The sequence below is a fragment of the Lemur catta genome, chromosome 5 (assembly GCF_020740605.2).
Source record: "Lemur catta isolate mLemCat1 chromosome 5, mLemCat1.pri, whole genome shotgun sequence".
Classification (NCBI taxonomy): Eukaryota; Metazoa; Chordata; class Mammalia; order Primates; family Lemuridae; genus Lemur; species Lemur catta.
Genome location: NC_059132.1, coordinates 101480478 through 101505430, shown reverse-complemented (window position 1 = coordinate 101505430; position 24953 = coordinate 101480478). Strand labels below are relative to the sequence as shown.

The 24953-nt window shown below is 39.1% G+C and overlaps 1 protein-coding gene across 4 annotated transcripts; it reads right to left on the bottom strand.

Moving 5' to 3' along the window:
• Positions 1-506: 506 nt before the first annotated feature.
• CASP3 (caspase 3) lies at positions 507-24953 on the bottom strand. Of its 4 annotated transcripts, none has more exons than XM_045552415.1 (8): positions 24891-24951; positions 10068-10141; positions 9310-9377; positions 7038-7162; positions 4180-4308; positions 3811-3986; positions 3405-3525; positions 507-2258 (listed from the first exon to the last, which is right to left on the bottom strand). In XM_045552415.1, the coding sequence occupies exons 2-8, from the start codon at positions 10125-10127 to the stop codon at positions 2029-2031; spliced, it is 909 nt and encodes a 302-aa protein (XP_045408371.1). In that variant the 5' UTR covers positions 10128-10141; positions 24891-24951; the 3' UTR covers positions 507-2028. The 4 variants fall into 4 exon arrangements, with proteins under 4 accessions (XP_045408371.1, XP_045408370.1, XP_045408372.1 ...); XM_045552414.1 differs by lacking the exon at positions 24891-24951 and adding an exon at positions 17474-17507; XM_045552416.1 differs by lacking the exon at positions 10068-10141 and having other exon boundaries at positions 24891-24953.

The window sequence follows — 24953 nt, the reverse complement described above, 5'->3', positions numbered from 1 at the left end:
CAATTTTATTAATATTTTGTTTCTGATTTAAAGTAATATATGTTCATTACAGAAACACTGGAAGAAATTTAAAACCACCCACAGCTCCACTTTCCTATGTTCCTCTTCTAAGCATGTAGGGTAACAGGGAGTGTCCCTTCCCCAGGGCACCCAGCAGTGCTTTGTTGTGTGTCCCTCTTAGGCTGTTTTCCTCCCCTTTCCCCATTATCCCTATTTAAAATGTACGTGGTGGAAAATGTTTCAAATTCAAAAATATGGTCATATTTAGGGACTGAGATGTAGGCAAAGCTAGTGTCCTTCCTGGCATTGCAGTGGATTTAGGAACAGGACCTCCTGAGAGGACCGGGGACACCTAAGAGCTGTGCTCACCCTATTCAGTGACTGCCACCACCTCAACATGTCATTTGGTCCTGGTGCTTCCTCTTCCACTCTTCTGAATTAAGCTCTTGGTTAAAAATATTTTAACTTCCAAACAGAACAACAACAAGAAAACTCAAACACGTTGGTAATTTTAAGTTTGAAAGTGTATTTTGAAATAAAAATGCAAAATAAATTTTTATAAAATGGTCACACAGGAACACATCTCAAGGTACCATTCCATGCTGCACTTACTTAGAAAAAGTTACAGGTCAAGTCAAAACAAATGGCTGTCATTTACAAATGTGAATTCCTTTCTTTGAGCAAAAAGAAAGCTCAGGTGAAATGCCAGACGGGGCCTCCAGGAGCGAGGCAGTGGGGGCCTGCACCTCCCCACGGGCCAGAGGAGGGGCTCCGGCGGGATGACTTCTAGAGTCCTGTTGCCATGGTCCTCTTATGCCAGCGAACAGTATAAAACAGTACTACTATTTTCCTTTGATTATAAACTTCAACAGAAAAATAACTTAACATGCTTAAAAATTTTACTACGAAGAATACTATAATTTTTATTGTGATGTACCACCTTTGAAAAAAATTTCCATTCCAGAAGTTTCTGATCTGGCTCACTTTCTTACTTGGCGATTTGTGCCTTGGGGCATCCTCCACGCACATCAGTACGTATGAAGAGGCTAGCTGGTGGTCTTTCCCGAAGGTGCCTCCCACGGAGCAGGCTGTGTGTGTCTCTGCTCAGGCTCCAACCACCTGCTCTCTAATTCCAGAGAGCCCGGCTCACCAACTTTCTTTCCTCACATTCCATTTTTATTATATAAGTTGTATTTTAGTATGTTCCTATAGAATTTCTTCGTGTTATCCTGTTAATAATCAACAGTTTGAGGTTTTTACACAATAGCTCTTCAGATATTTTGCTGGTATGTGAAGCTCAACTGATGTGCACAGAACAAATACTTATATGCTGGCAGATCAGCTGCATTTCAGCACCTTATGGTTGTAGCTCCGTCCCCTTATAAATGCTACATTTTACTCTTAAAAGCATCAACTTAGTTTGCTTGTACTTCCTCTCAAATAAAATATTACTTTCTTTTTCAATAGTAAACGATGACTTTTTTTTTTTTTATAACAAAGACATGCTCAGGACAAACATCACAAAACCATAACCTTAGATAAATGGTCTAAAAACACAGTTGACTTATCTTTGTACATCAATTCTAAACTACAGGTTAGAGCCTTTGACTGCGCCCACGGGTCCCTAAGTTCTTCCACATAATCATTTTTATAGTTTGACAAAAACTAAAACGCACCTTCCTAAGTGGGAGGATGTCGTCAAAATTCCTCACTGCAATGTTTCATGATTACTTAAAAATTCATAGCATAGCATTTTTTGCTAATTATGAAAGTTGTAAATTTACAATCATTTCCTTTCATAAGGACTGCACCATTATCCATTTTTATTTATTCCTAATTAAATTCAATTTCAACTACTTGATTTTGAGTCTGAGGTAGCTTTGTATTGGTTCTACTACCATGGAAGTGGTTATGTTTCGAAGTACCATCTGGAGCATTAGATTAGATTTAAATGAGAACAGGAAATACAGTATCAGTTGTACTGTCTTACTTGGCATACAAACTAAAAAAACCCAAACAACCATTTCCTTAGTGATAAAAATACAGTTCTTTTGTGAGCATGGACACAATACATGGAATCTGTTTTTTTGCATGAAAAGTAGAGTCTAAGGAAAAGGACTCAAATTCTGTCGCCACCTTTCGGTTAACCCGGGTAAGAATGTGCATAAACTCAAGCTTGTGAGCGTACTGTTTCAGCATAGCACAAAGTGACTGGATGAACCAGGAGCCATCCTTTGAATTTCGCCAGGAATAGTAACCTAGAAGGCCAAATACAACCAAGATACCATGAATATCTGATTTTAGTTGGTTCTATAGACTACTATGTAATCAGAAAGGTAAAAATAAGTATAAACTTCCATCAGTTTTATTAGCCAAAAGAACAGAAAATTACACCTTTGGTTTCCGGAGAAATAATGCTATAGGGGAAGAAAATGTGTGCTGTGCATACACCTCTGCTTTCAGTAAAAAAAGAGAATCGTGGACTGACATCACCATTAAATTACTGAAAGTTTTACTTTCCGGGCTCCCCTTCCAATAGGCAAGAATGGTAAACATGCAGAAGATAAGAAGATGCAAAAACAAACACGAATAGGAAGGACCATTATGAGTTGCATGGTGTTTCAATCAGATGCTATCTTATTTTAATACTGATTTAGCCAAGAAGTAAATTGCTTTGAGTGTCCTGGCTGTCTATAGGGCATCTGAATGAAGTATAATAAACACATTGCAGAGTGTTCAAAAAGTCCCCAGGAGAAAATAGCATATTTATTGTACTTTTTTTCAGATTAGCTATTAGACTCATTGCTTTTAACTTAGAAGTACTTCGCCCAGGAAGATGACTGGAAAATAATGGAAACCATATTGGGCATATTTAAAAATGTTAACACTGTTTACAAATACATTTAACGTTAAGCTTCTAAACTCTCCAACATTCTGAGTTAGCTGTATCATCAACAAATATTTCTTTTTAAGATGATGTGGAACACAACTGCAAAAAAGGAGAGGTAATAGCATATTCATATGTCATTTGTAACTTCTATCCTCTCTTATACTAGTCACATAGTTATGTTTTTTATTTCCTATCTTCCAAAGAATTCCTGGAAAACACACCTCTCTTTTACTCTGTGGCCATATAGTATACTATCTGGTGTTAAGTTCATGGATGACATTGTGTTAGTCTACTCTTAGATATGCATATTTTTTAGCCAAACTTGTGCCTAAAGACAACTTTTTGAGATTTCTCTATGATTAAGGTACTCTAAAATATAGACAAGTCAGCCATTCTTTACAGATATCAAAATCTTGACAGTCTCTGTAACATACTCTTGATCATTTAATTCTACAGTTAGTCACACTGTAATTCATTTAAAATCTACAGGTAACATTACGTGTAACTTTCTTACCAGGTGCTGTGGAGTATGCATACAAGAAGTCAGCTTCGACTGGTATTTTCTGACATGCCATGTCATCATCGATACTGCTGTCTGTCTCAATGCCACAGTCCAGTTCAGTACCTCGGCAGGCCTGGACATTAAAGATTTATTTTAAAAAATACTTGTGTGCACACGCGTAACTTATTTCTAAGACATGGGAGGGCTGTGTAAAAGTGGATGTTAATTATGCTGAGTCTTTTTGATATAAGTCTAAAATTAAAATTTACTCCATATCTAAGTGGTGGTTTAAATGAACAAAAAAGTAACAACAGTTCATTAGCCTCAGGAAGAAGAGTAAATCCTTTGGGTAATTTACAACTTAGTAAATTAATCCCCGATTAATCCTCAATAGCCAAATTGCTCAATTACACATTACCTGAATAATGAAAAGTTTGGGTTTTCCAGTTAGACTTCTACAATAATCCCCTCTGAAGAAACTTGTTATTTTTTTCAGGTCAACAGGTCCATTTGTCCCAAAAATTATTCCTTCTTCACCATGGCTTAGAAGCACGCAAATAAAACTGCTCCTTTTGCTATGATCTTCTTTAGAAACTGGAAAGATATTTACAAACAAGAAGAAACTCAACTTTATTCAACAAGCTCAGATATACTTATGGGAATAAGATGAAGAACTTGAGACAGCGTGAGTATAATTCCATAATTCTCACACTCTATTAAATGTACAAATATAGCTAGATCATAACATAAAATAGAACAACGAAAGTCAATGGTAATTATTTCTTACCATTGCACATCAATTCCACAATTTCTTCACGTGTAAGATCGTTTTTATTTCTGACTTCATATTTCAAGTTCATGAATGTTTCCCTGAGGTTTGCTGCATCTACATCTGTACCTGACCGAGATGACATTCCTTGAAACAGAAAGAATTACTTTTAATTGCATTTCGACAGAAGAAAAACTACTTTGAAATGAAATGAACTATTCAGCAATTCACAAAATCCACAACAGATTCTTCCCTTTAAATGCTCAGAAAAGTCTAATTGTTTTGATCATGGTAACACAAAATCTCTCTAGTTTCTTAGCTTAAAAGACATTTCATAATATAAGCTTTATCAGTGTTATAGCCACAAGGCGATCTTTCACAGCTGCTTAGACAGTAAAAAACAGAAACAACTTAAATGCCTAACGGGTTTGAAAAAATAAATTATGATTTATGTATATAATGGGGTACTATGCTGTCATTTTGTAGATAAAATTTTGCCAACAAATGGTCATTGTTTTAAAAAAAAAAAAAGACCAGAAAACACATGATCCTGTTTCTAAGAAAAAATTATATATGCAATACATACACACATCTCACACACTCAGAGGAACTGCATTTCTTTGATTCTAACTTCCTGACAATTTTAAGATTGTATTACCACTTTCATATTATCTTTCCAGGGGAAAAAACCCAAACATTAATACTGTCATGAGGCATTCTGCTATGGGTAATCTCCCTGAAAGCCTTCCAACTACCACGAGACAGTTATCCCTGCTGGCTTCCTTTGTACAGATATGAGACATGCAGCTGTAAGACAACTGGTCCACAGTAACAAAGCTGGTGCTGGGGCTGTACCCAGGGCTCCTCAGCTTCCTACCACTCCTCGACAGCACCTTTCACATTAATGTACAGGGTGACCGTATGATGTGCTAGATTTCAAAATGCTAAAATGTTGGTGGGACTATACACACCACAGAATTGAGTAAATTTGTGTGAAGGCTACGTACAAAAAGTTTAAATATATCTCCAAAATATTAATTATCTCTGGGTAGTGTGATTATGAGAGATTTTCATTCTTCTTTTTTTGCCTATCTGTAATTTCTAAAATTTCTATTGTGAGCATACATTGTTTTTATCAAATTAAAATGAGATCATCAAGGTTTTGTCATTGGAAAGGCTGAGGACACCAGGCAGCTGTGACAAGGTTTGTGGGCTGCACAGAACAGAAAACACCAGACTGCCTGAGATGCTGTGGGAACCTGGCCTCCAAACTTCAAACGAGGAAAGGAGCTCAGTGTAGGTACTACCCGGACTATTGGTCTAAATATTTGGGGGACAGGTGGTGGTGGAATGACATGCTTTTTGTTTGTTTTTTAAAACAGGGCAAAATTCTATAGGAAGAGGGCATCACAACTAAGTAAAATCATAAAATTCATAAAGCAAAAATAAACCAGTTTTTTAAATTTAATGCTTGAAGGTGGTATCTCAACTTACAGGCAAAAGTGATAAAAATGGTGCCATTTAGAGACCCATTTTCAACTCCCCCTCTCACTCCTTATAACGAATCTAACACCAAATTCTGCTTATCTCCCCAGCGTAATCTGGCTTTCTTCCATTTTCAAACCATTCTGGTAGGGAGTGCCCTAAATTAGATCTACTGCATCTAGTTTCTCTAGTTAAAAATTAAGTCTAATATGAGTAATATGCCAATTCAAAGAATTATCACAGCATCAACTTAAAAATGAAAAACAGGGAAACAGTTAAAACGTTCATTCAAATGGTAAATTATGCAAAGTAAATGAATAGCATTTATATTTAGGGCTTGTAGTATTATATAATCATTACAGTAACAGATATGAAAATTATGCAGCAACACGGGGAAAAAAATGCCATAAGTGGAACAAACAGGACACAATATTGCTTCCACATTACAAATAAAATCAAGCTTTAAAAAAAAAACTGTCAAGAAAAAATATCAAGTAATAACACCAAAATGTTAATTAGTTTTCTGGGGACTGTGAAGGATTTTATTTTCTATATTTTCTAAAAAAATTTCTAAAATATAGTATTAGATTCAAATTGTACATGGTACACAGGCTGAGAAGCGGGTCTGGCATTCAGGCCACAGTGCATTTGGGGAGTAGTTTCGGTGGAGAAAGATTCAAGAGGGAATGGGGAAAAGGGACAAGGACCAGCTTAAATTACATGTATTCAAAATTGAAGAAGAAGGAAAGGAGAGAAATAGCAGAGGAATCGGGGAGAAGCAGGGTAGAAGACAGGTCTCTTTAAGATGAGGAGTCCCTGTCAGCTTTGCAGGGTAAGGGGAAAAAGGCGACAGAGCCCGTGAAGATAAAAGAAGCAAAGCAGAGAAGAAGATGGAAGGAGGGATCAGGCTTTCAAGTCAGGCAGAACAAGGCTCCGACCCCTGTCTGCAACTACACTGTCTGTGTGACTGCAAGGCTTGTAACCTTTCAGAATCTAGCAGGAGTTATTTCCTGTTGTAAAAATAAAGTGAGACAGTATCTGTGATGTGCCTCGCAGTCCTACCACTTACTATTTGGTGAGAACCTTCCACTGGGATAAAAGCAGAGGCAGGAGGGTAAAGCAGCAAGGGTTACAGGGAAGCAGGGCAGAGGAGGCCCACCCAGCGCAGGGACAGGCCGGCTGCTGGGAGGAGGAGACTGAACCGGGTAGAAGAGTTAAGAGTTCACGTGGTGTTGTAGGACCCGCGGGTCCTGCCCTATCTGACCTCACGCCGATCTGTGCCCTGGCTTACTGTCTAATTACACATCAACACTGCTTTTTATATTATATCAAACCTATTAACACATGGCACAAATATTTGAAAAGGATCAAAAATTATGTCAGATACATACCAGTGCTTTTATGAAAGTTCTTATTATTAATTATTATACATAAACCCATTTCAGGATAATCCATTTTGTAGCTATTGTCCAAGGACATTCCAGAGTCCACTGATTTGCTTCCATGGATGATCTTTCTGTTTGGAAATCAAACAATAGCGTACACAGGCAGAAATGACCAACCCTTCCGTTTACATTAATACAACTTCTATAACTTGTAAGAACAGATAACAGTTGTTACGTGTTATGTGCCAGTGCTATGTACTTTGTGCTATAAGCCTTTCCTCATTTAAATTTCACACCAACACATTTAACAGAGGAAATGACCTGCCACAAGGCCAGTAATATGCTGAAGGTTATGCAGATATTGTGTCAGAGCCAAGGAGGAAGGCAATCATCTGGTGGATTTCACAGTTCAGCTTTTTGTCTATGCTTTACGTTTTCCTCTAAATTTTAGTAAAATTTCATCAAATATCTTTTATAATTTAAAAATTTCTTATAACTTCGTGAAATATTTTATTCTTTGAGGTAAGAGTAAAATCTTAAAAATTATCCTGAAATGATAGGAAATTAACAAAATGCAAATATAAAAAGTCACTTATCCTAAAACCTCTACTATCTAGACCAGGGATCAGTAAACTTTTTCTTAAAGGCCCAAATATTAAGTATTTTAGGCTTGCACATCACCCTGTCTCTGTTGCAGCTACTCAATCCTGCTGGTGAAACTAGCTCAGGACAATATGTAAATAAATGGGTGTGGCTGTATTCCAGTAAAATGTGACAAAAACAAACCACAAGCCTGATCTCTAATCTAGACCAAGAATCAGGAAAAAGTAGGTCTAGGAATAGCCAAACATTGACCCTTAAAGTCCATGTACTAATGCACTGGATTTTAGAGTATTTCACATTATACACAATTTAAAAAATACTGCTATAAAAGTAGTATATTAAAGTAGTCAAGGTCAGAAAAGAATTATTACATTTAGGTAGAGGTGAAGAATCCCAACTTTTACAGAGAAAACCAAAACCCTGAAAGTTGAGTGACTTGATCTTTTGGTCATACAGATAAACTCTCTAAAATGGGATTGTATTTCAAAGGTTTAATGTTTAGAAAAATTCCTTTGCTAAACATTATGAAATCTTTATTGGTAACTTTTTAATAGTATCGCTGTAATACTGTTGGTTTAAATAAAATTAGTTTGTAATTCTCAGGGCGGTCCAGAATAATGTTACTGGGTCTCAGAAATAAACTTTTAGAATTAAAAGTATCACAAGAGATCCCAAATGAATAATAACAGACCTGAATTAAATGAAGAGTGTTTGAATTTTTATCTTCTTCCTTTCCCCCTCTGCTAGTTATTATAAGCATTCATATGCAGAATATTCCAAAAAGGAAGAAAAAAACCGGTAAAAAATAACCCATAACTAGTCAATTCTTCTCTAGACTGAAAATTGGCATTGCATTTTAGTCTTAAAAACTCATAAGTAGGATCCTGTAGTATGGGCTTTATAATTATAATTATTATTATTATTTTTTTTTGAGACAGAGTCTCGCTTTGTTGCCCAGGCTAGAGTGAGTGCCGTGGCATCAGCCTAGCTCACAGCAACCTCAAACTCCTGGGCTTAAGCGATCCTACTGCCTCAGCCTCCCGAGTAGCTGGGACTACAGGCATGCGCCACCATGCCTGGCTAATTTTTTCTATATATACTTTAGTTGGCCAGATAATTTCTTTCTATTTTTAGTAGAGACGGGGTCTCGCTGTTGCTCAGGCTGGTCTCGAACTCCTGACCTCGAGCGATCCACCCGCCTCGGCCTCCCAGAATGCTAGGATTACAGGCGTGAGCCACCGCGCCCGGCCCGGGCTTTATAATTAAAAAAACAAAAAAACCCCAAAAACCTCATAAACCAGAGGTCAACAAACTAAAAACTACCCCAAACATAAAAGCTATAAACCTAGTGATTTGGGAAGGTACAGAGCACCAGACTTGTGAATTCTGCCTCTCCTGTGGCATTCTTCTGGTTCCAGGACGAGGTCTCCAACTGTGGGTCTTTCCCTTCATCCTCCCCATGGTTCTGTGAAAGTTTTTTACCTCCGTTTTATAGATGAGGTTCAGAGAGGATAAATTAATCTACGTAAAGCTATGCAGCTGTCTGAGGTAGGAAGTCCACTTGGTCTCCCTGGCTTGAGAGCCATATTCTTTCTGCTTTCCCACTCCTCAAAGCTTGCTATACTCTTCACATACCCATTTTTCTGATTATAGAGCACTCCGTTTAAATACTCACGTTTCCAAATTTTTAATGGATTTTGAATCCACTAAGTTTTCAGTATTCTCCATGGATAGTTTTATTAACTAGAATATAAAGAAAATGAAAGTTAATAAAGAAAAAAGTCATAAAACCACTACATTATATTATCTCAGTGATTATTTCTTCAAATTAATAACCCACTTTCACCTCTACTATTAAAGATTTCTTTGAGTCAGATCTGGGGTAAAGGATCCTTTGCAATAGCACATACGATGTAGCTAGCATCTCTCTAACTGAGCTATGAATTACACATATTGAATTACATAAAGTACACAGATGGAAGTGTGCAGCTTCATGAACTTTTACATTTGTATACCCTCACCAGCTCAAGATAGAGGATTCCCAAGAGATACAGTACCAAAAATCCCAAACTTCCATATAATCTTTACTCTTAAACTGGGTTTTGGAATCCCAACTGTCATTTAGGGTAGTGGAATGGTCTAGGAAACCTAGAAATAAAAACTAAAGTTTCTGCTTTCATTCTTCCATCAAACAATTATATCTTACACAGTGAAACAGTCCTTATAAGCAAAGCAACTACCACTCATTGGGCACTTAATATATACTAAGTACTTTGCTAGGCTCTCATCTGTAATCTTCCCAATAATTCTAAAAGCCAGGAAACCCAGATTCTAGTGGTTAAGTGACTTTGTCAGCAGTCACAAGCTAAGTGATGAGCTCCTTCTCTTCCCACTCTGTTTTATACTGTCTCCAAAGAAGCCAGCTCCTTCTACCTGGCTTCCGGAGTTCTGCCAGGTATTCTCTGGGTTTCCAGAAGCAAAGGTATTTCCCATGGTAATCCACCTGCCTAAATAAAGAAGATAGAGAAACAAGAACAAACACAAAACAAAAAACAAGAATAAAAAAATCTTTTTTTTTTTTGTAGGATCGGGGTCTTGCTATGTTGCCCACGCTGGTCTCAAACTCCTGGCCTCAGAGTGCTGGGATTACAGGTATGAGCCACTGTGTCCAGCCTTAATTTTTTTTTTTTAATTTTAAAAGAACCTTTTATTTATTTATTTATTTATTATTATTAATTCCTATTTCAGCATATTGTGGGGGTACAAAAGTTTAGGTTACACATATTGCTCTTGCCTCCCCACCCCCCGAATCAGAGCTTCAAACGTGTCCATCCCCTAGACAGTGCGCATGGCACTCATTATGTATGTATACACCCATCCCCTCCCCCACCCACATCTGCCCAACACCCGATCAATGTTATTCCTAAATGTGCTCTTAGGTGATGATCAGTGAAACCAATTTGATGATGAGTACATGTGGTGCTTATTTTTCCATTCTTGGGATACTTCACTTGGTAGAATGGGTTCCAACTCTTTCCATGAAAATACAAGAGGTGCTATATCACCATTGTTTCTTATACCTGAGTAGTACTCCATGGTATACATATACCACATTTTATTAATCCACTCATGTATTGATGGGCACTTGGGTTGTTTCCACATCTTTGCAATTGTGAATTGTGCTGCTATAAACATTCGGGTGCAGATATCTTTGTTATAGAATGTCTTTTGTTCTTTTGGGTAGATGCCCAATAATAGGATTGCTGGATCAAATGGTAGGTCTACTTGTATCTGTTTACAGTATCTCCATATTGCTTTCCACAGAGGTTGCACTAGTTTGCAGTCCCACCAGCACTGTATGAGTGTTCTTATCTTTCCGCATCCACACCAACATTTGTTGTTACGGGACTTTTTGATAAAGGCCATTCTCACTGGAGTTAAGTGATATTTCATTGTGGTTTTGATTGGCATTTCCCTGATGATTAGCGATGTTGAGCATTTTTTCATGTTTCTTGGCCATTCTTCTGTCTTCTTTTGAAAAATTTCTGTTCATGTCCTTTGCCCACTTTTTGATAGGGTTGTTTGATTTTTTTCTTGCTGATTTTCCTGAGTTCTAAATAGAGTCTAGTTATCAGTCCTTTATCGGATGTGTAGCATGCAAAATTTTTTTCCCATTCTGTAGGTTGTCTATTTACTCTCGTGACAGTTTCTCTGGCTGTACAGAAGCTTTTTAATTTAATCAGGTCCCATTTATTTATTTTTGTTGTTGCTGTGATTGCCTTTCGGGTCTTCTTCATAAATTCTTTGCCTAGGCCAATGTCTGTAAGAGCCTTTCCCACATTTTCTTCTAGAATTCTAATAGTTTCACTCCTAAGGTTTAAGTCTGTTGTCCACCGTGATTTGATTTTTGTGAGAGGTGAAAGGTGTGGGTCCTGTTTAAGTCTTCTACACGTGGCTATCCAGTTTTCCCAGCACCATTTATTGAATAAGGATTCTTTTCCCCAGAGTATGTTTTTGTCTGCTTTGTCAAAGATTAGATGCCTATACAAGGATGGTTTTATGTCTGGATTCTCGATTCTGTTCCACTGGTCTGTGTCCCTGTTCTTGTGCCAATACCAAGCTGTTTTAATAACCCACAACCTTGTAGTATAGTTTGAAGTCTGGTAAATTAATACCTCCCATTTTGTTCTTATTGCTTAAAATTGCTTTTGCTAAACGGGGTCTTCTCTCATTCCATACAAAGCGTAAAATTATTTTTTCTATATCTGTGAAAAATGATGTTGGTAATTTAATAGGGATTGCATTGAATCTGTAGATCACTTTGGGTAGTACAGACATTTTAACAATGTTGATTCTTCCACTGCATGAGCATGATATCGTTTTCCACCTGTTTACGTGCTCTGCGATTTCCTTCCTCAGTGTTTCATAGTTCTCCCTATAGAGGTCTTTTACCTCCTTAGTTAAATGTATTCCTAGGTACTTTATTTTCTTTGTTGCTATCGTGAAGGGTATTGAGTCTTTGATTTGGTTCTCAGTTTGACTGTTATTGGCATATATGAATGCCTCTGATTTGTGTGTATTGATTTTGTATCCTGAGACTTTACTTAATTCATTTATCAATTCCAGGAGTCTCTTGATTGAATCCTTGGAGTTTTCTAGATACAATATCATATCATCTGCAAAGAGTAAGAGTTTGATCTCTTCTGTCCCCATTTGGACACCCTTGATTCTGCTCTCTTGTCTGATTGCTCTCGCAAGGACTTCCAGCACTATGTTGAATAGCAGTGGGGATAGTGGCCGGTCTGAATTTTAATGTGGTAAAATATACATAAGATTTACCATTTTAACCATTTTTTAAAGTGTACAGTATAGTGGCATTGAGTATAGTCACACTGTTGTGATACATCCCCGGAATTTTTTATCTTCCTAAACTGACACTCTATTCCAAGGGCTCCCTTTTCAAAGTCTCTTGGAAAACATAATTGCTACCTTTCTGAAAGCTAAGTTCCTTTCTCCCGTCTCCCCCAGTGTTGTGTACAGCTATGACGGGGAAAGAATACAGAGAAGAGTTAAGTGTCACCATTTCAATTTATCCAAAGAGGGGAGTGTTGCACTTTCTCCTAAAACCCATCCATGTTTTGCATTTCTATAAAAAGCTCCTTGCTTTTCTACCATCCTACTTCCTGTAGGCTTTCCAGAAAACCAAGGGAGGATGTGAGCACAGCTGGGATGAATCATCTTTTAGTTAGTAAGCAAATATTTACATACTTTATGCAAGTAGCATTCTAGGCACCAGGACAGAGTGGAAGACAAGACAAAGTTCCTACTTTAAAGAAGTGTTCACACTAGAGAGGAGAATAATTTCATAGTAGTCCTCGCTTATCCAAGAAGTATAGAATCCAGGACCCCCAGTGGATACCTAAAACCTCATAGTACTGAACCTTATATGAACCCTGTATATACTATGTTTCTCCTGATACATACATAACTACGAAAAAGTTTAATTTATAAATTAGGCACAAAGAGATTAACAACAATAATAAAGGTCACTTGAACATAAGCATTGCAATACCTTGACAGTTGATCTGATAACCAAGGTGACTACTAAGTGACTAACAGGTAGGTGGAGTGCACAGTATGAAGAAGCCGGACAAAGGGATGATTCCTGTTCCTGGTGCGATGGAGCGTGATGCACATACAGCTACTCAGAATGGCCTATAATTTAAAGCTTATGAATTCTTCATTTTTAGAATTTTCCATTTAATATTTTTGGACCACAGTTGACTGTGGTAACTGAAACCGAGGAAAGTCAAACTGTGGATGGGGGGACGGACTACTGTAGATTGATAGTAAGATTTCAGATACTGGTAGGAGCTACAAAGAAAATAAAATAGGATAAAGTAATAAACTGGGAGTGTGGGCTACTTTAGCTAAGGTGGTCAGGGAAGTCATCGCCGGGGTGACATTTACACTGAGATCTCAGTGACACAGAGGCTGCCAACTGAGGCTGACCTTGCAGGGAAGGACTAGCAAGGACAAAGGCCCTGGAAGAGCTTGGTGTATTCACAAGCAGAAAGCAGCCCAGTTCTGCTAGTGCGGGCTGAAAGAAGGGGAGCAGTGAAGGGAAACGACATAGGAAGGGTAAGGCCAAATAAGCAAATAAGGTCTTGGGAGATGAGAGGAACTTTGATTCTATTCTAAGTACAAGGAGAAACCATGGCACATTTTAAGCAGAAGAGGGACAGCATGCTTTAAAAAGACTACTCTGGCTGCTGAGTGCAAAATCAACTGCAGGAGGCCAGAATGGAGGCAAACAGGCCAATGAGAAGCTTTTTGGAATAGTCCAGACAGAGATGATGGTAGCTTGAATTACAGTTGAACAGTGGATGTAGGGAGTCTGGCACTCGGTACAGATCGGGCTGGAGATACACTGGGGGTTCCTGGTATTTAGGTCTGTTACAGGAATCAAAGCCAGGAAGAGACTAAAGAGAAGTGGGTGAAACAGGAGAAAGCAGGTGAATGCAGAAGTCTCTCCAAGGAGAGCGAGTCCAAGATTTTCAAATCTTGCTAAGAGGCCAATTTAGATGAGAAAAGAAAATCACGAGCTTTGTCAAGAATGTCACTGGTATGGTGGGGACTATCAGGAAAAATGGTCTAAGACTTGGAAATGGGCAAAAACAATTACTGGATATCATTTCAGTATGCACAGCTGGGCATTATCTAGAGCTGGTCCCCAACCTTTTTGGCACCAGGGACGGTTTTAATGGAAGACAATTTTCCCACGGATGCACATGACATTTATTGTGTACTTTATTTCTATTATTATTACATAATAATATACAATGAAATAATTATACAGGCCAGGCATGGTGGCTCACACCTGTAATCCTAGCACTCTGGGAGACCAAGGTGGGAGGATCACTTGAGCCCAGGAATTTGAGGTTGCTGTGAGCTAGGCTGACAGCCATGGTGTTCTAGCTCGGGTGACAGAGCAAGATTCTGTCTCAAAAAAATTAAAAAAAAAAATAAATGAAATACAATTCACCATAGGTTGGGGACCCCTGATCTGGAGGGATTATCTGATTCTGTAGGTTGTACTCTTTCTGACTAACCTACCGCTAGACTACTTTACAACTCTGTAGGAAGTTAAGCCATAGAAAATAGATAGTTATGCAAACAATCCTTGTCTATAACAATGAAAATAGATTTTGTCTTGTAATGATGCAATTGATTTCTATGCTAAGGAAGAGATTGACCCCCCCCCCCCACATTAAATTTATTGCCTTACAGAATATCAACCAGTTTGGTATCTATTATCGTATTCATCTCATCATACCCAACTGTCTACATCTATGTTTGTTCTTCAAATTCTCCTTTGAACTGGGCTTATCATCATACTGGTCCCATTATTACTAAGACAGGGTCTCACTTTGTTGCCCAGGCTGGAGTACAGTGGTATGATCATAGCTCACTGCAATCTCAAACTCCTGGGCTCAATCAATCCTCCCACCTCAGCCTCCTAATTAGCTGGGACTACAGGCGTGCACTACCAAGCCCACCTAACATTTGTTATTTTTTGAAGAGATGGGGTCCTGCTATGTTGCCCAGGCTGGTCTCAAATTCCTCGTCTCAAGTGATCCTCCTTGCCTAAGCTTCCCAAAGTGCTGGAATTACAGGTGTGAGCCTGTAATTATTAATTGAATAAAATAGTTCACACATGTTCATTTTATATTTATACAACAGCCAAGTTTTTAACTTTCTGAAAAGGACCAATGTTGCTGTAGTGGGTTGAAGAGAGAATGTGAGAACAAAGGTGAGTAAAGACAATAGTGAGTAGAAACAATCCTTTCTGGTTTTGCTGTGAAGGGCAAAGGAGAAATAGAATAGTAGGTGTCAAAAGACAAAATTAAAACAAATTTAAAGATTGAATTGGCTTTTATTTGTGATTTAGAATCGGGCAACACCTCATTCTATAAAATAGAATTGAATGTTCTGATGAGCACAAGAGTTTGGCTTTATAGACAGAAAAGGACTGAAGCAGCCAGGTGCAATGGCTCATGGCTATAACCCCAGCACTTTGGGAGGCTGAGGTGGGAGAATCACTTGAGGCCAGGAGTTTGAGACCAACCAGGGCAACATAGCAAGACCCCATCCCTACAAAAATTAAAAATATTAGCTAGGTGTGATGGCATGCACCTGTGGTCCTAGCTACTAGGGAGGCTGAGACAGGAGGATTGCTTCAGCCTAGGAGTTTCAGGTTGCAGTGAGCTATGACCATGCCACTGCACTCCAGCCTGGGAGACAGAACAAGACATTGCCTGTAAAAAAATAAGAAGAAAGGGGCCAAAGAAAGCAGAAACAGAGAACAAAAACCACACTGGTCGTTTCAATGTTACTTTCTTTATAAAGGTTAAGGTAGAGGGGATTTCCTTATCATACCAGCTAAAACTGGCCTGTTTGAGGATTATCTCTTTCTACTGATGTCTTGGAAAATCAGATAAACAACTTGATTTCAGATTGGTGGTGTGGAACTTGAGCACAAGTAGCTCCATTTTGGTTTGGTCTACTGGGCATAGTGTAGGAACTGAGCCCAAACCAACAATCTCCTATGATTTTTTTTTTTTGAAGGCAGAGTATCACTCTGTTGCCCAGGCTGGAGTACAGTGCTGTGATCATAGCTAACTGCAATTTCAAACTCCTGGGCTCAATCAATCCTCCCAGTTCAGCCTCCCAAGTAGCTGGGTCTACAGGTGTGCACCATCAAGCCCAGTTAACATTTCTTATTTTTTTTGGAGATGAGGTCTTGCTATGTTGCCCAGGCTGGTCTTGAATTCCTGGACTCAAGTAATCCTCCCTCCATGGACTCCCAAAGTTCTGGGATTACAGGCATGAGCCACCACACCCGGAGCTCCTATAAATTTTATTTACTAAAAGAGACAAGGGGTAGAGGAATTTTCTTGTTTTGTTTTGTTAAGACAGTCCACGTTAAGGTATGTTTTTATGCTTATGAGAAAGTGAGAAATTAATAAGGCAGGAGTAGAGAGTGAAGTTCCTGAAGGGATGGAAAAGGCTTGGGCATCCAGCTTATATATGAAGAGGAATTCACCTCAGACGAGAACACGGACAGCCTATCTGCTGGAATGGGAAAGAAGACAAGGTATCTTGACACAACACAGGAAGGCTGATGAATCTGATAGAAAGGAGAATGAGGTACGTCTCCTATGATTGCACCAATTTTCCCTATATTTTAGAAGACAAACTATGAGACAAGAATCCCAAAATGTCCTCATTCTATAATCTCATGTGCACTTACTCATTACCAAGTAATACCAAACACTAATCCTGCACAATGCTAGCAAAAGTGCATGAGATAGGTATTTTCATGCACTACTGAAAAGAACATAAACTGGTAAGGTCTCTTCAGACTCTCTTGACAACATGTCCCCTACTCCCTAAACCTTAAATTCTGATTTGGCAAAATTATACTACTAAGAATGCATCCTAAGAAAATAACCCCAGGGGCTCGGGGTAGTAAGGAAAGGAAAGAATATGCATTATTCATCCCCAAATTGAGAATCTGAGAACAGAGAAATAGTTATGGTACATCCATACAATGACTAATACAGACATAAGTTTTTTTTTGAAGAACTTACCAAGGACATAGGAAATGTTCATATCAGGCTAAGTGAAAACAGTCTATGAAAATGTATCATCTCAGGCTGGGTGCAATGGCTCATACCTGTAATCCCACCACTCTGGGAGGCCGAGACCAGCCAGGGCAAAAGTGAGTACCTGTCTACTGAAAATAGAAATTATCAGCTGGGCGTGGTGGTGCGTACCTATAGTCCCAGCTATTCAGGAGGCTGAGGCAGGAGGATCGCTTGAGCCCAGGAATTTGAGGTTGCAGTGAGCTATGATGATGCACGCCACTACACTCTAGCCTGGGTGACAGAGTGAGATTCTGTCAAAAAAAAAAAAAAAAAAAAAAGCATCATCTCAATGAAAATATACACTAGACAATGAAAATATATGCAAGGTTCTGTTACTTACACAACCTCTTTACATATTAACATATTTATTAACAGTGGCTATCTCTTGGTGATGATTACTGGCAATTTATTTATCCCTTAATATTCTTCTCTATCTTCTAATTTTTCTATAACATGTGCATTGCTTTTAAAGTTAAAAAATAGCAACAAATATTATTTTATAAAATAATATCAACAAAGGCAGACTGCATCGACCAGGTTTGTGCTAGGCAATTTCAACTCTCAGCCCAGTTTCAAGAGTGACAAAAGTAGGGGTATTCTATTGCTAGCGAAGTACAATAGCAACCCTTCCTTGTCTGCACCATGCTCTGTACTGTGTTCCAGTCTACCTGCCTTTCTCTTTTTCTTTCATATATACAATAAATATGTATTAGGTACAAGGAAATCTTGAACCATAATTACTATGGAGACCAACTTGTGCTTATGCATGTCCATTCCAGTGAGCAAACCACAAGACAAAATAATTATCCATCTGTGGTTGAGGAACAAGGTGTGGTTAATTTGGTTAACTGAGAGAACACTACAGGGTGGCTAACAAGTCCAGAAACACAGGTGAATACATAACAAATGATGTATTGATACTGCATTACAACCCATGAGAAAATATCTTTGTTTCAAGACTTTATGTCTAAACTATAGAAAATGAAATGAAAATACAATGGGCCTCATCAATGATATACATACTGCAAATAAGCCGTATGAAAAGATGCTCCACAAATCAGGGAAATGCAAATTAAATGAGACACCACTACACTCCTGGTAGAATAACCAATATCCAGAATACTGTCAACACCAAATGCTGGCGAGGATGTGGAGCAACAGAAATTCTCATGCGTTGCTGATGGGAATGCAAAATGTTACAGCAATCTTGGAAGACGGTTTGGCAGGTTCTTATAAAACTAAACACACTCTTACCATATGAACCAGCCATATGGTAAATATGTGCTCTTTGGTGTTTACCCAAAGAAGCTGAAACTTATGTCCACACAAAAACCTGCACACAGATATTTATAGCAGTTTTATTCATAACTGTCAAAACTTAGAAGCAACAAGATGTCCTTCAGTAAGTGAGTGAATAAACTGTGGTATACCCAGACAATGGAATATTATTCAGTGCTAAAAAGAAATGAGCTGTCAAGCCATGAAAAGTCATGGAGAAAACTTAAATGCATTATTACTAAGTGAAAGAAGCCAATCTGAAAAAGCTATATGCTGTACAATTCTAACTATATGGCAATCTGGACAAGGCAAAACTGGGAAGACAATAAAAAGATCAGTGGTTGCCAGAGATTAAGAGGGAGATAGAGAGCACAGGGGATGTTTAAGGCAGTGAAACTACTCTGTGTAATACCATAATGGTGGATAAATGTCACTGAAAATTTGTCCAAACCCAGAGAATGTACAGCACCAGGAGTAAACCCTAATATGAACTAGGGAGTGTGGGTGACAAGGAGGTATCAGTGTAGGTTCATTGTTTGTAACAAATCTTCCACTCAGGAGCAGGAGGTTGATAACGCAGGCGGGCTGTGCATGTGTGGGGACAGGAGGCATAGTGGATACCTCTGCACCCTCTTAATTTTGCTTTGAACCTAAAACTGCTCTACAAAATAAAGGGTAATAAAAAAGATAGGAAATAGGACTTAATAAAGATAATGATTTCTGAATATGAACCTGAAGCTCCTGACAGTGTCCTTTCCAGTCCCATGGTTTGCCTTGAATTGGCCGTTTGAATGAGATTGTCAAATGCAGGGTTCACAGTATGTGCTCAGGAACACCTGAGTGCCCATCAGCTCCCCCCAGTGACCAAGGCCCTAAAGGTCTCCTCTGGAACACTCCTGCAAACATCGCAGTAACTCTTGGACTGAAATACTGACTTTTAATAAGTTTTTGTCTCTTGCCAGCAATAAAGCTGTGGGATAAAATTATTCCCTCCTTGTGACTGGTAACAGTAGCTTTAAATAGTGACCAGCTTTCCAGAATTTTATAATATTTGCTTCTTAGCTCAGACCTGTGTAAGATTTCATCTAAGTATTAAGAGTAATTTCCTTTCTATACATCAAACCGACTTTCTAATCAATTATTAAAAGTTAAGAAAAATTTCAGATACATCAATCACAATACAAGTAATTATAAGGTAATCATTTGATATTAGATACACGATAGTTTTAGTAATGTAGCTGGTGGCTGAAAGAAAAACATGAATTCTTTTAGAATGGGATTTAAAATAATGCCTTAGTATTTTATAAGAATTTCTCTGGAACAAATACTATAATGTATTTAGTTTCTTTCATTATTGGTAACTGAACAACATATACGGCTATAGTTATTAGTTGATCTTGATATACTACTAAAAATTTGTATGATGGTAAATAAAATCCTTATAGTATTAGACATGTGCACATTTGTTCTCTACGTGTCATCATCTGCTTTTTCCACGTGAATGCACCAGATCTGTCCTCTTGGGAGCAGAGCTTCAGTTCCTGCAGAGCACACGTAAGTGTTACACTTAGCATTACCTCACCTCCAGCAGCTAATGCCCAGCTGGATACAAATTATTCTGGAGATGGTGATCTCATTTCAGAAGGACAAAAAATTATCTTCTAAGGAACACAATTACTGACCTAAATGGTAACAGGAGTTTAGGTTCTTAGAACATATTCATTTGGCAAAACACAAACAGGGAAAATAACTGGGGTTTAAAAAACGTATGCTGGCACAGCAATGGACTTAACACTAATTCCTTCTAACTGTGCTGATGTGTGTAATTCTTTGCGTCAATTCAGGATGCTGATGATAAGAAAGCAAATTTCTGAACATATACAAGGTCATGGCCAAGTTCTAAGTAGACCAACTGACAGACTCAGGTCTCACAATCACTTCCCTAGTTCCTGGAATCCCTTCAACACTTGCCATCAAAGCTACAACGGTCAGATCTTCAAAAGTTAAAAAATGCTGCCAGTATAAATTTACTGTCCCTCTAAAATAGATATTTAAACATTTCAAACTGTATTTTCCTAAAGAAGAAAAAAGTTGGAATGTTTTCCCTATTTACATGGTGGTCAGCTAATTATTCATTACACTAACAAAGTAAAGCAGAATACATTATCTACAGACCTAAGGTAGAGGAATAAAAATTTCTAAAATTGAAATATCTGTATTAAGCTATAAATATTAACAATTTGAAAAGAAACCCAATTTGTTATGAAAGAATGAAAGTTTGAAAGTGTGCCTGTGGTAGAAGATTCAAAATGAGATATTAAATTAGTATAACCAGTTTCAGAGATTCTTAATCAGCTAATCTGCTTTCCATCATTAGGCTGTTCTTGGTCCCTATCCTACAGGGAATCTCTGAGCTAAGCAATAAAACCTGGTCTCATCCCTAAGAGTTTTTAAATATCAAATGAGACAGTGATCCAAAATTGTTCATTTCTGAATCATCTCCATGAATCTAAATATTTTTAAAAAACATGTATAAGATTTATCGGAACAGTAGCCAAACAAAAGGAACCGTGCCACATGTGATGCACAAAGTGTTGTATACAGACAGTTCCCCTTGCTGCGGGCTTATATAGCTAGACCCAGAGCAAAAATGTTCACAGGTATTTCTAGTTAGTCCTCTCACTGACACTCTGAAGCATAAGGATCCCCATTTTATGGGTCATTGATTGAGGCTTAGAGAAGTTAAGTAACTTTTAAGTTACAGAACCAGCATTCAAACTATGATCTGTCTGACTCAAGAAGGCAGGGCCCACTATACCATAGACCACTTAATACCATTCAGGAGTGACACTATTAAATTTCAAGGAAGGAAACAAAAATCCATAATCTCAGAAGCTCTAATTAAGATGAGATAAACAGCATAAATAACATGATAGAAACTGACTGCAGAGATACCAAAATAGCATATAGTACACTTAATTCTAATTAATGAAAAAATATAATGATGGTGGCACTTCTGATGCAACTGGATAATTTACTTCTAAAAGTAAAATAACCAGTTACATGTTCAGCATTCAGTGTAAGTCATTAAGACACATTTTCTCTGTCTCTATTTGCCACTAAAAGAAAGGTGAAGCATTTCCTGTATGACTTCTGGGAAGGCTACACTTCTGTCAAACAATTTGAAAAAGATCAGGGTTATATTTATTATCTATCACAGGACAGTCTCAAAAAGCAGTCACATTTTCAGATTTAGTAAATGAAACAGAAAGAAGATCTGTTTCACAATAGTTTGGATAAGAAAACACTTTTCCTGTAATGTATAGAGGTTTTATTGAAATCTTTTCCCATCTAGTCTCTGAATTTCTTTGGGGACATATAACAATTACCAAAGTGGTTATTGTCATTGGGCCTGGTGAAGTCAATATGTTAATATTTATTAGAAAAACAAGCAAACAGGAAAGTGAACTTAAATACAGAATAAACCAAGTTCAGTTGTACCATATGAACAAATAAACCATCCTTTCCTTTTTTCTGGCATGGGCCACATAACCAGGAAGACAGAATAGAACGTTCGCCACCATTCAAAGCCTCCGAGTTTATGGCACAAGTCAGAGAGAACATAGTACTTACTGTATGTGAGGGGTCTGTAGTCCCCTCTTCCAAATGAAGTCCTAAGATGATAAAGGGAGAAAATGGGAAAGTCCTTGCAGACCTAAATATTTTGTATGAAGTAAGTGTAGAATGGAGGATCTTGGATGCCTTTTATAAAAATTACAAAGGCCTCATCACTCCCACTGAGAACCACTGCTTTGTAGAATTAGATTCGGATTTAAAAACACTTGATTAAAGAAATCCTGCCTGTAGAAGGTTTGAAACTGTCAAAAGTCAGAGTTAGCAGCATTTATTCATTTGATATTTGCACCATTAATAATTTACTGAACACTGCTATGTGCAGAATGCTGTGTTAGACTCTGAATGTATAAAGCAGTGGAAGACACAAAGGTCCTATCCCTATTCAGGGTTTATATTTAATATCAATGTTCACTGGTATTGAAAAGTGGCTCAACAAACAAGGCAGGTGCCAGACCAGACAACTATCTTACTCTACTGTAATATAGAAGCTCTATAGGCAATATGTGAAGGCAAGAACAAAACATGCAGTGAAATAACTAATATTACATAAATCTAAGAATTCCCACATTTTATTTAAGGCCCAAATACCAGTGCTTCCTATCTTTGGGGAAGAGCTTGAAGAACTATCTATTAATAATACTAAGCACCAGAATCAGTGTAATGTCATTCATGAAAATAAAGATTGCTTTGTAACATTAAAAGGTGGATGATGCAATAGGAGACTGTGGTAAATTGGTTTGAAAGCAAAACAGTAAAGCAGCATTTAATTGCCTATATCAGATAAGATGCCAGTCTCTTCAAATGGCAGGAGGCAAGGCCTTTTTTCAGGACAGCAAAAGCAAATCTGATTCAATAAAGTCCAATGTTTCATTTCGTTTACTTTGAACAGGTTTTATAGCCACACTCCAATAAATTGTTCATTCATTCACTAAAATACATTTTCACTTTCAAAAGCCTTCTTTTGCAAAACAGCAAAGCAAAACCAAAGCTCAAATATCATGTTGTGATAGGGATGATTTAAGCCTTACATGTCATTTTCAGAGACCATGTAACCAGAGCACAAAGTGGCTGAGCACATTTTCATACAGGCTGGTCTAACCTCCTTGTTTAGCCCCTCCTATCTTGCATGTTCATACTGTTACAGTGACTCCGTATTTCACCTCTACCATTCTTTTCTAATCCACATTTTAATTATAATTTGCTAAATGATCCTAATACAGATTTACTTTTTCCAGATAAGGCATAGTTATTAAAAAGAATAATACTAAGTAAAAACACAAATGGATGGGCATTCACTTGTGCCAGGCCCTGGATTTGGGGAAAGACAGTAAGATGCACCATGATAAACAAAGTGAATCCCTCATGGCATCTGCTTACCATCTGGTAGGGAAGACAGCAAACAACCGCAAAGGATATGACATGTGCCTTGAACTGTTTAATGAGAGCAGAAACATAAGTAGGAGCTCCTATTCTAAGCACATGTGATGGGGTGAGAAAGGGAATGCAAAAGTGTTTCAGGTAGAGAACAGGTTTGAGGGGACCCTGCGCCAAAATGAAGATAAAGGCAGGGGAGGGTTCTCAGGATCCAGCCAGTGCTGGGCTCTGTTAACTAGTTAAGGGCTGGGTTTCTCCTAGGCCCGCTTTCCCTCTGCCTGTGTGTAAAGAATGAACTGGAAGTGGGGAGGCAAAGGCTGGTGTGGTCGGGTGAGAGCCCAGTGTGGCTGACCTCAGAGATGGGAGAGTGGCCAGATCTGGCAGATACTGGAGGTCACCAAGGCTTGGTGACTAGAACTGGGGAAGAAGCGGGGTGGGCGAGAGAGAGCTGAGAGGGATGGTTTCTGATTTCCTGCTTGGGTCCCACTTACTTCTCAAGCAGACCCACTGAAAACAAGAGTGACAAGTGTGAGAAAAGCACTCTAATTCAACGTGGCCTGAGGGATTTCAAGGCTGCCCACACCCGACTTTGGCCTTGGATACACAGCCACAGGTACGAGCTGCAAGGATTTATTATACAATTGGAGTTTAATGCTTCGAATTAGGTCTCTAGAAGAACTAAACCACACAGTCAATACGAGAAAATCTGGGCTCCAGACACAGAAGGCAGCAAAGACCAAACACCCTCGTCCAACAAAGGGAGGAGCAGCCCCGAGGGCCAGTGCCTCGCCGTCAGCACCGGGCCGCCGCCCGCTCCCCCCTTCCCGATCCACGCCTGGGTCTTCGGGTCGCCTTTCCAGCATCCGGCTGCCTCCCGCTTCCAGTTCCAGGCTCCTGGGCCCCTGGCCCGGCCGCCAGGCCTCCCGCCCCCCGAGCTCGGTGTCCCCGGCCCCGCACCTCCCACCGCCCGAGCTCGGTGCCCCCGGCCCGGCTTCCCATCCCGCGGGTCTCGGCCCCCGCGCCCAGCCTCCAGCACCCCGGGGCGGCCTCCTGCTCCGCAGGCTTCAGCGCTCGCCCCCGCCCCCGTCATGGTGGCAAAACAAAGGATCCGCCGCCCAGACGTGCTCATCTCCTCCGGCTCCCTGCAGCAGCCGCAGCCCCGGGCAGGTCCCCGGGGCGGCGCCGGGCTGGGGAGGCCGGTGGCAGCGGGCCCAGGGCAGACGGCGCCGCGGCCAAAAGCGGCGAGGGCGGCACTCACCGCACGGCCGCCTCCCAGCCAGCAGCCGCTCGCCCGGCTCCGCGTCTGGAGGCTTCCGCGGCC

Bases quoted from the DNA above. Each gene is read 5' to 3' on its own strand.
- CASP3 (XM_045552415.1), bottom strand. From the start codon at position 10,127: ATGGGAAATACCTTTGCTTCTGGAAACCCAGAGAATACCTGGCAGAAC. The intron at 3,987-4,179 runs GTAAGAAATAAT...ATATCTTTCCAG, and splicing joins TGTGGAATTGATGTGCAATG to TTTCTAAAGAAGATCATAGC. The intron at 3,526-3,810 runs GTAATGTGTAAT...TTTAATGTCCAG, and splicing joins CCAAACTTTTCATTATTCAG to GCCTGCCGAGGTACTGAACT.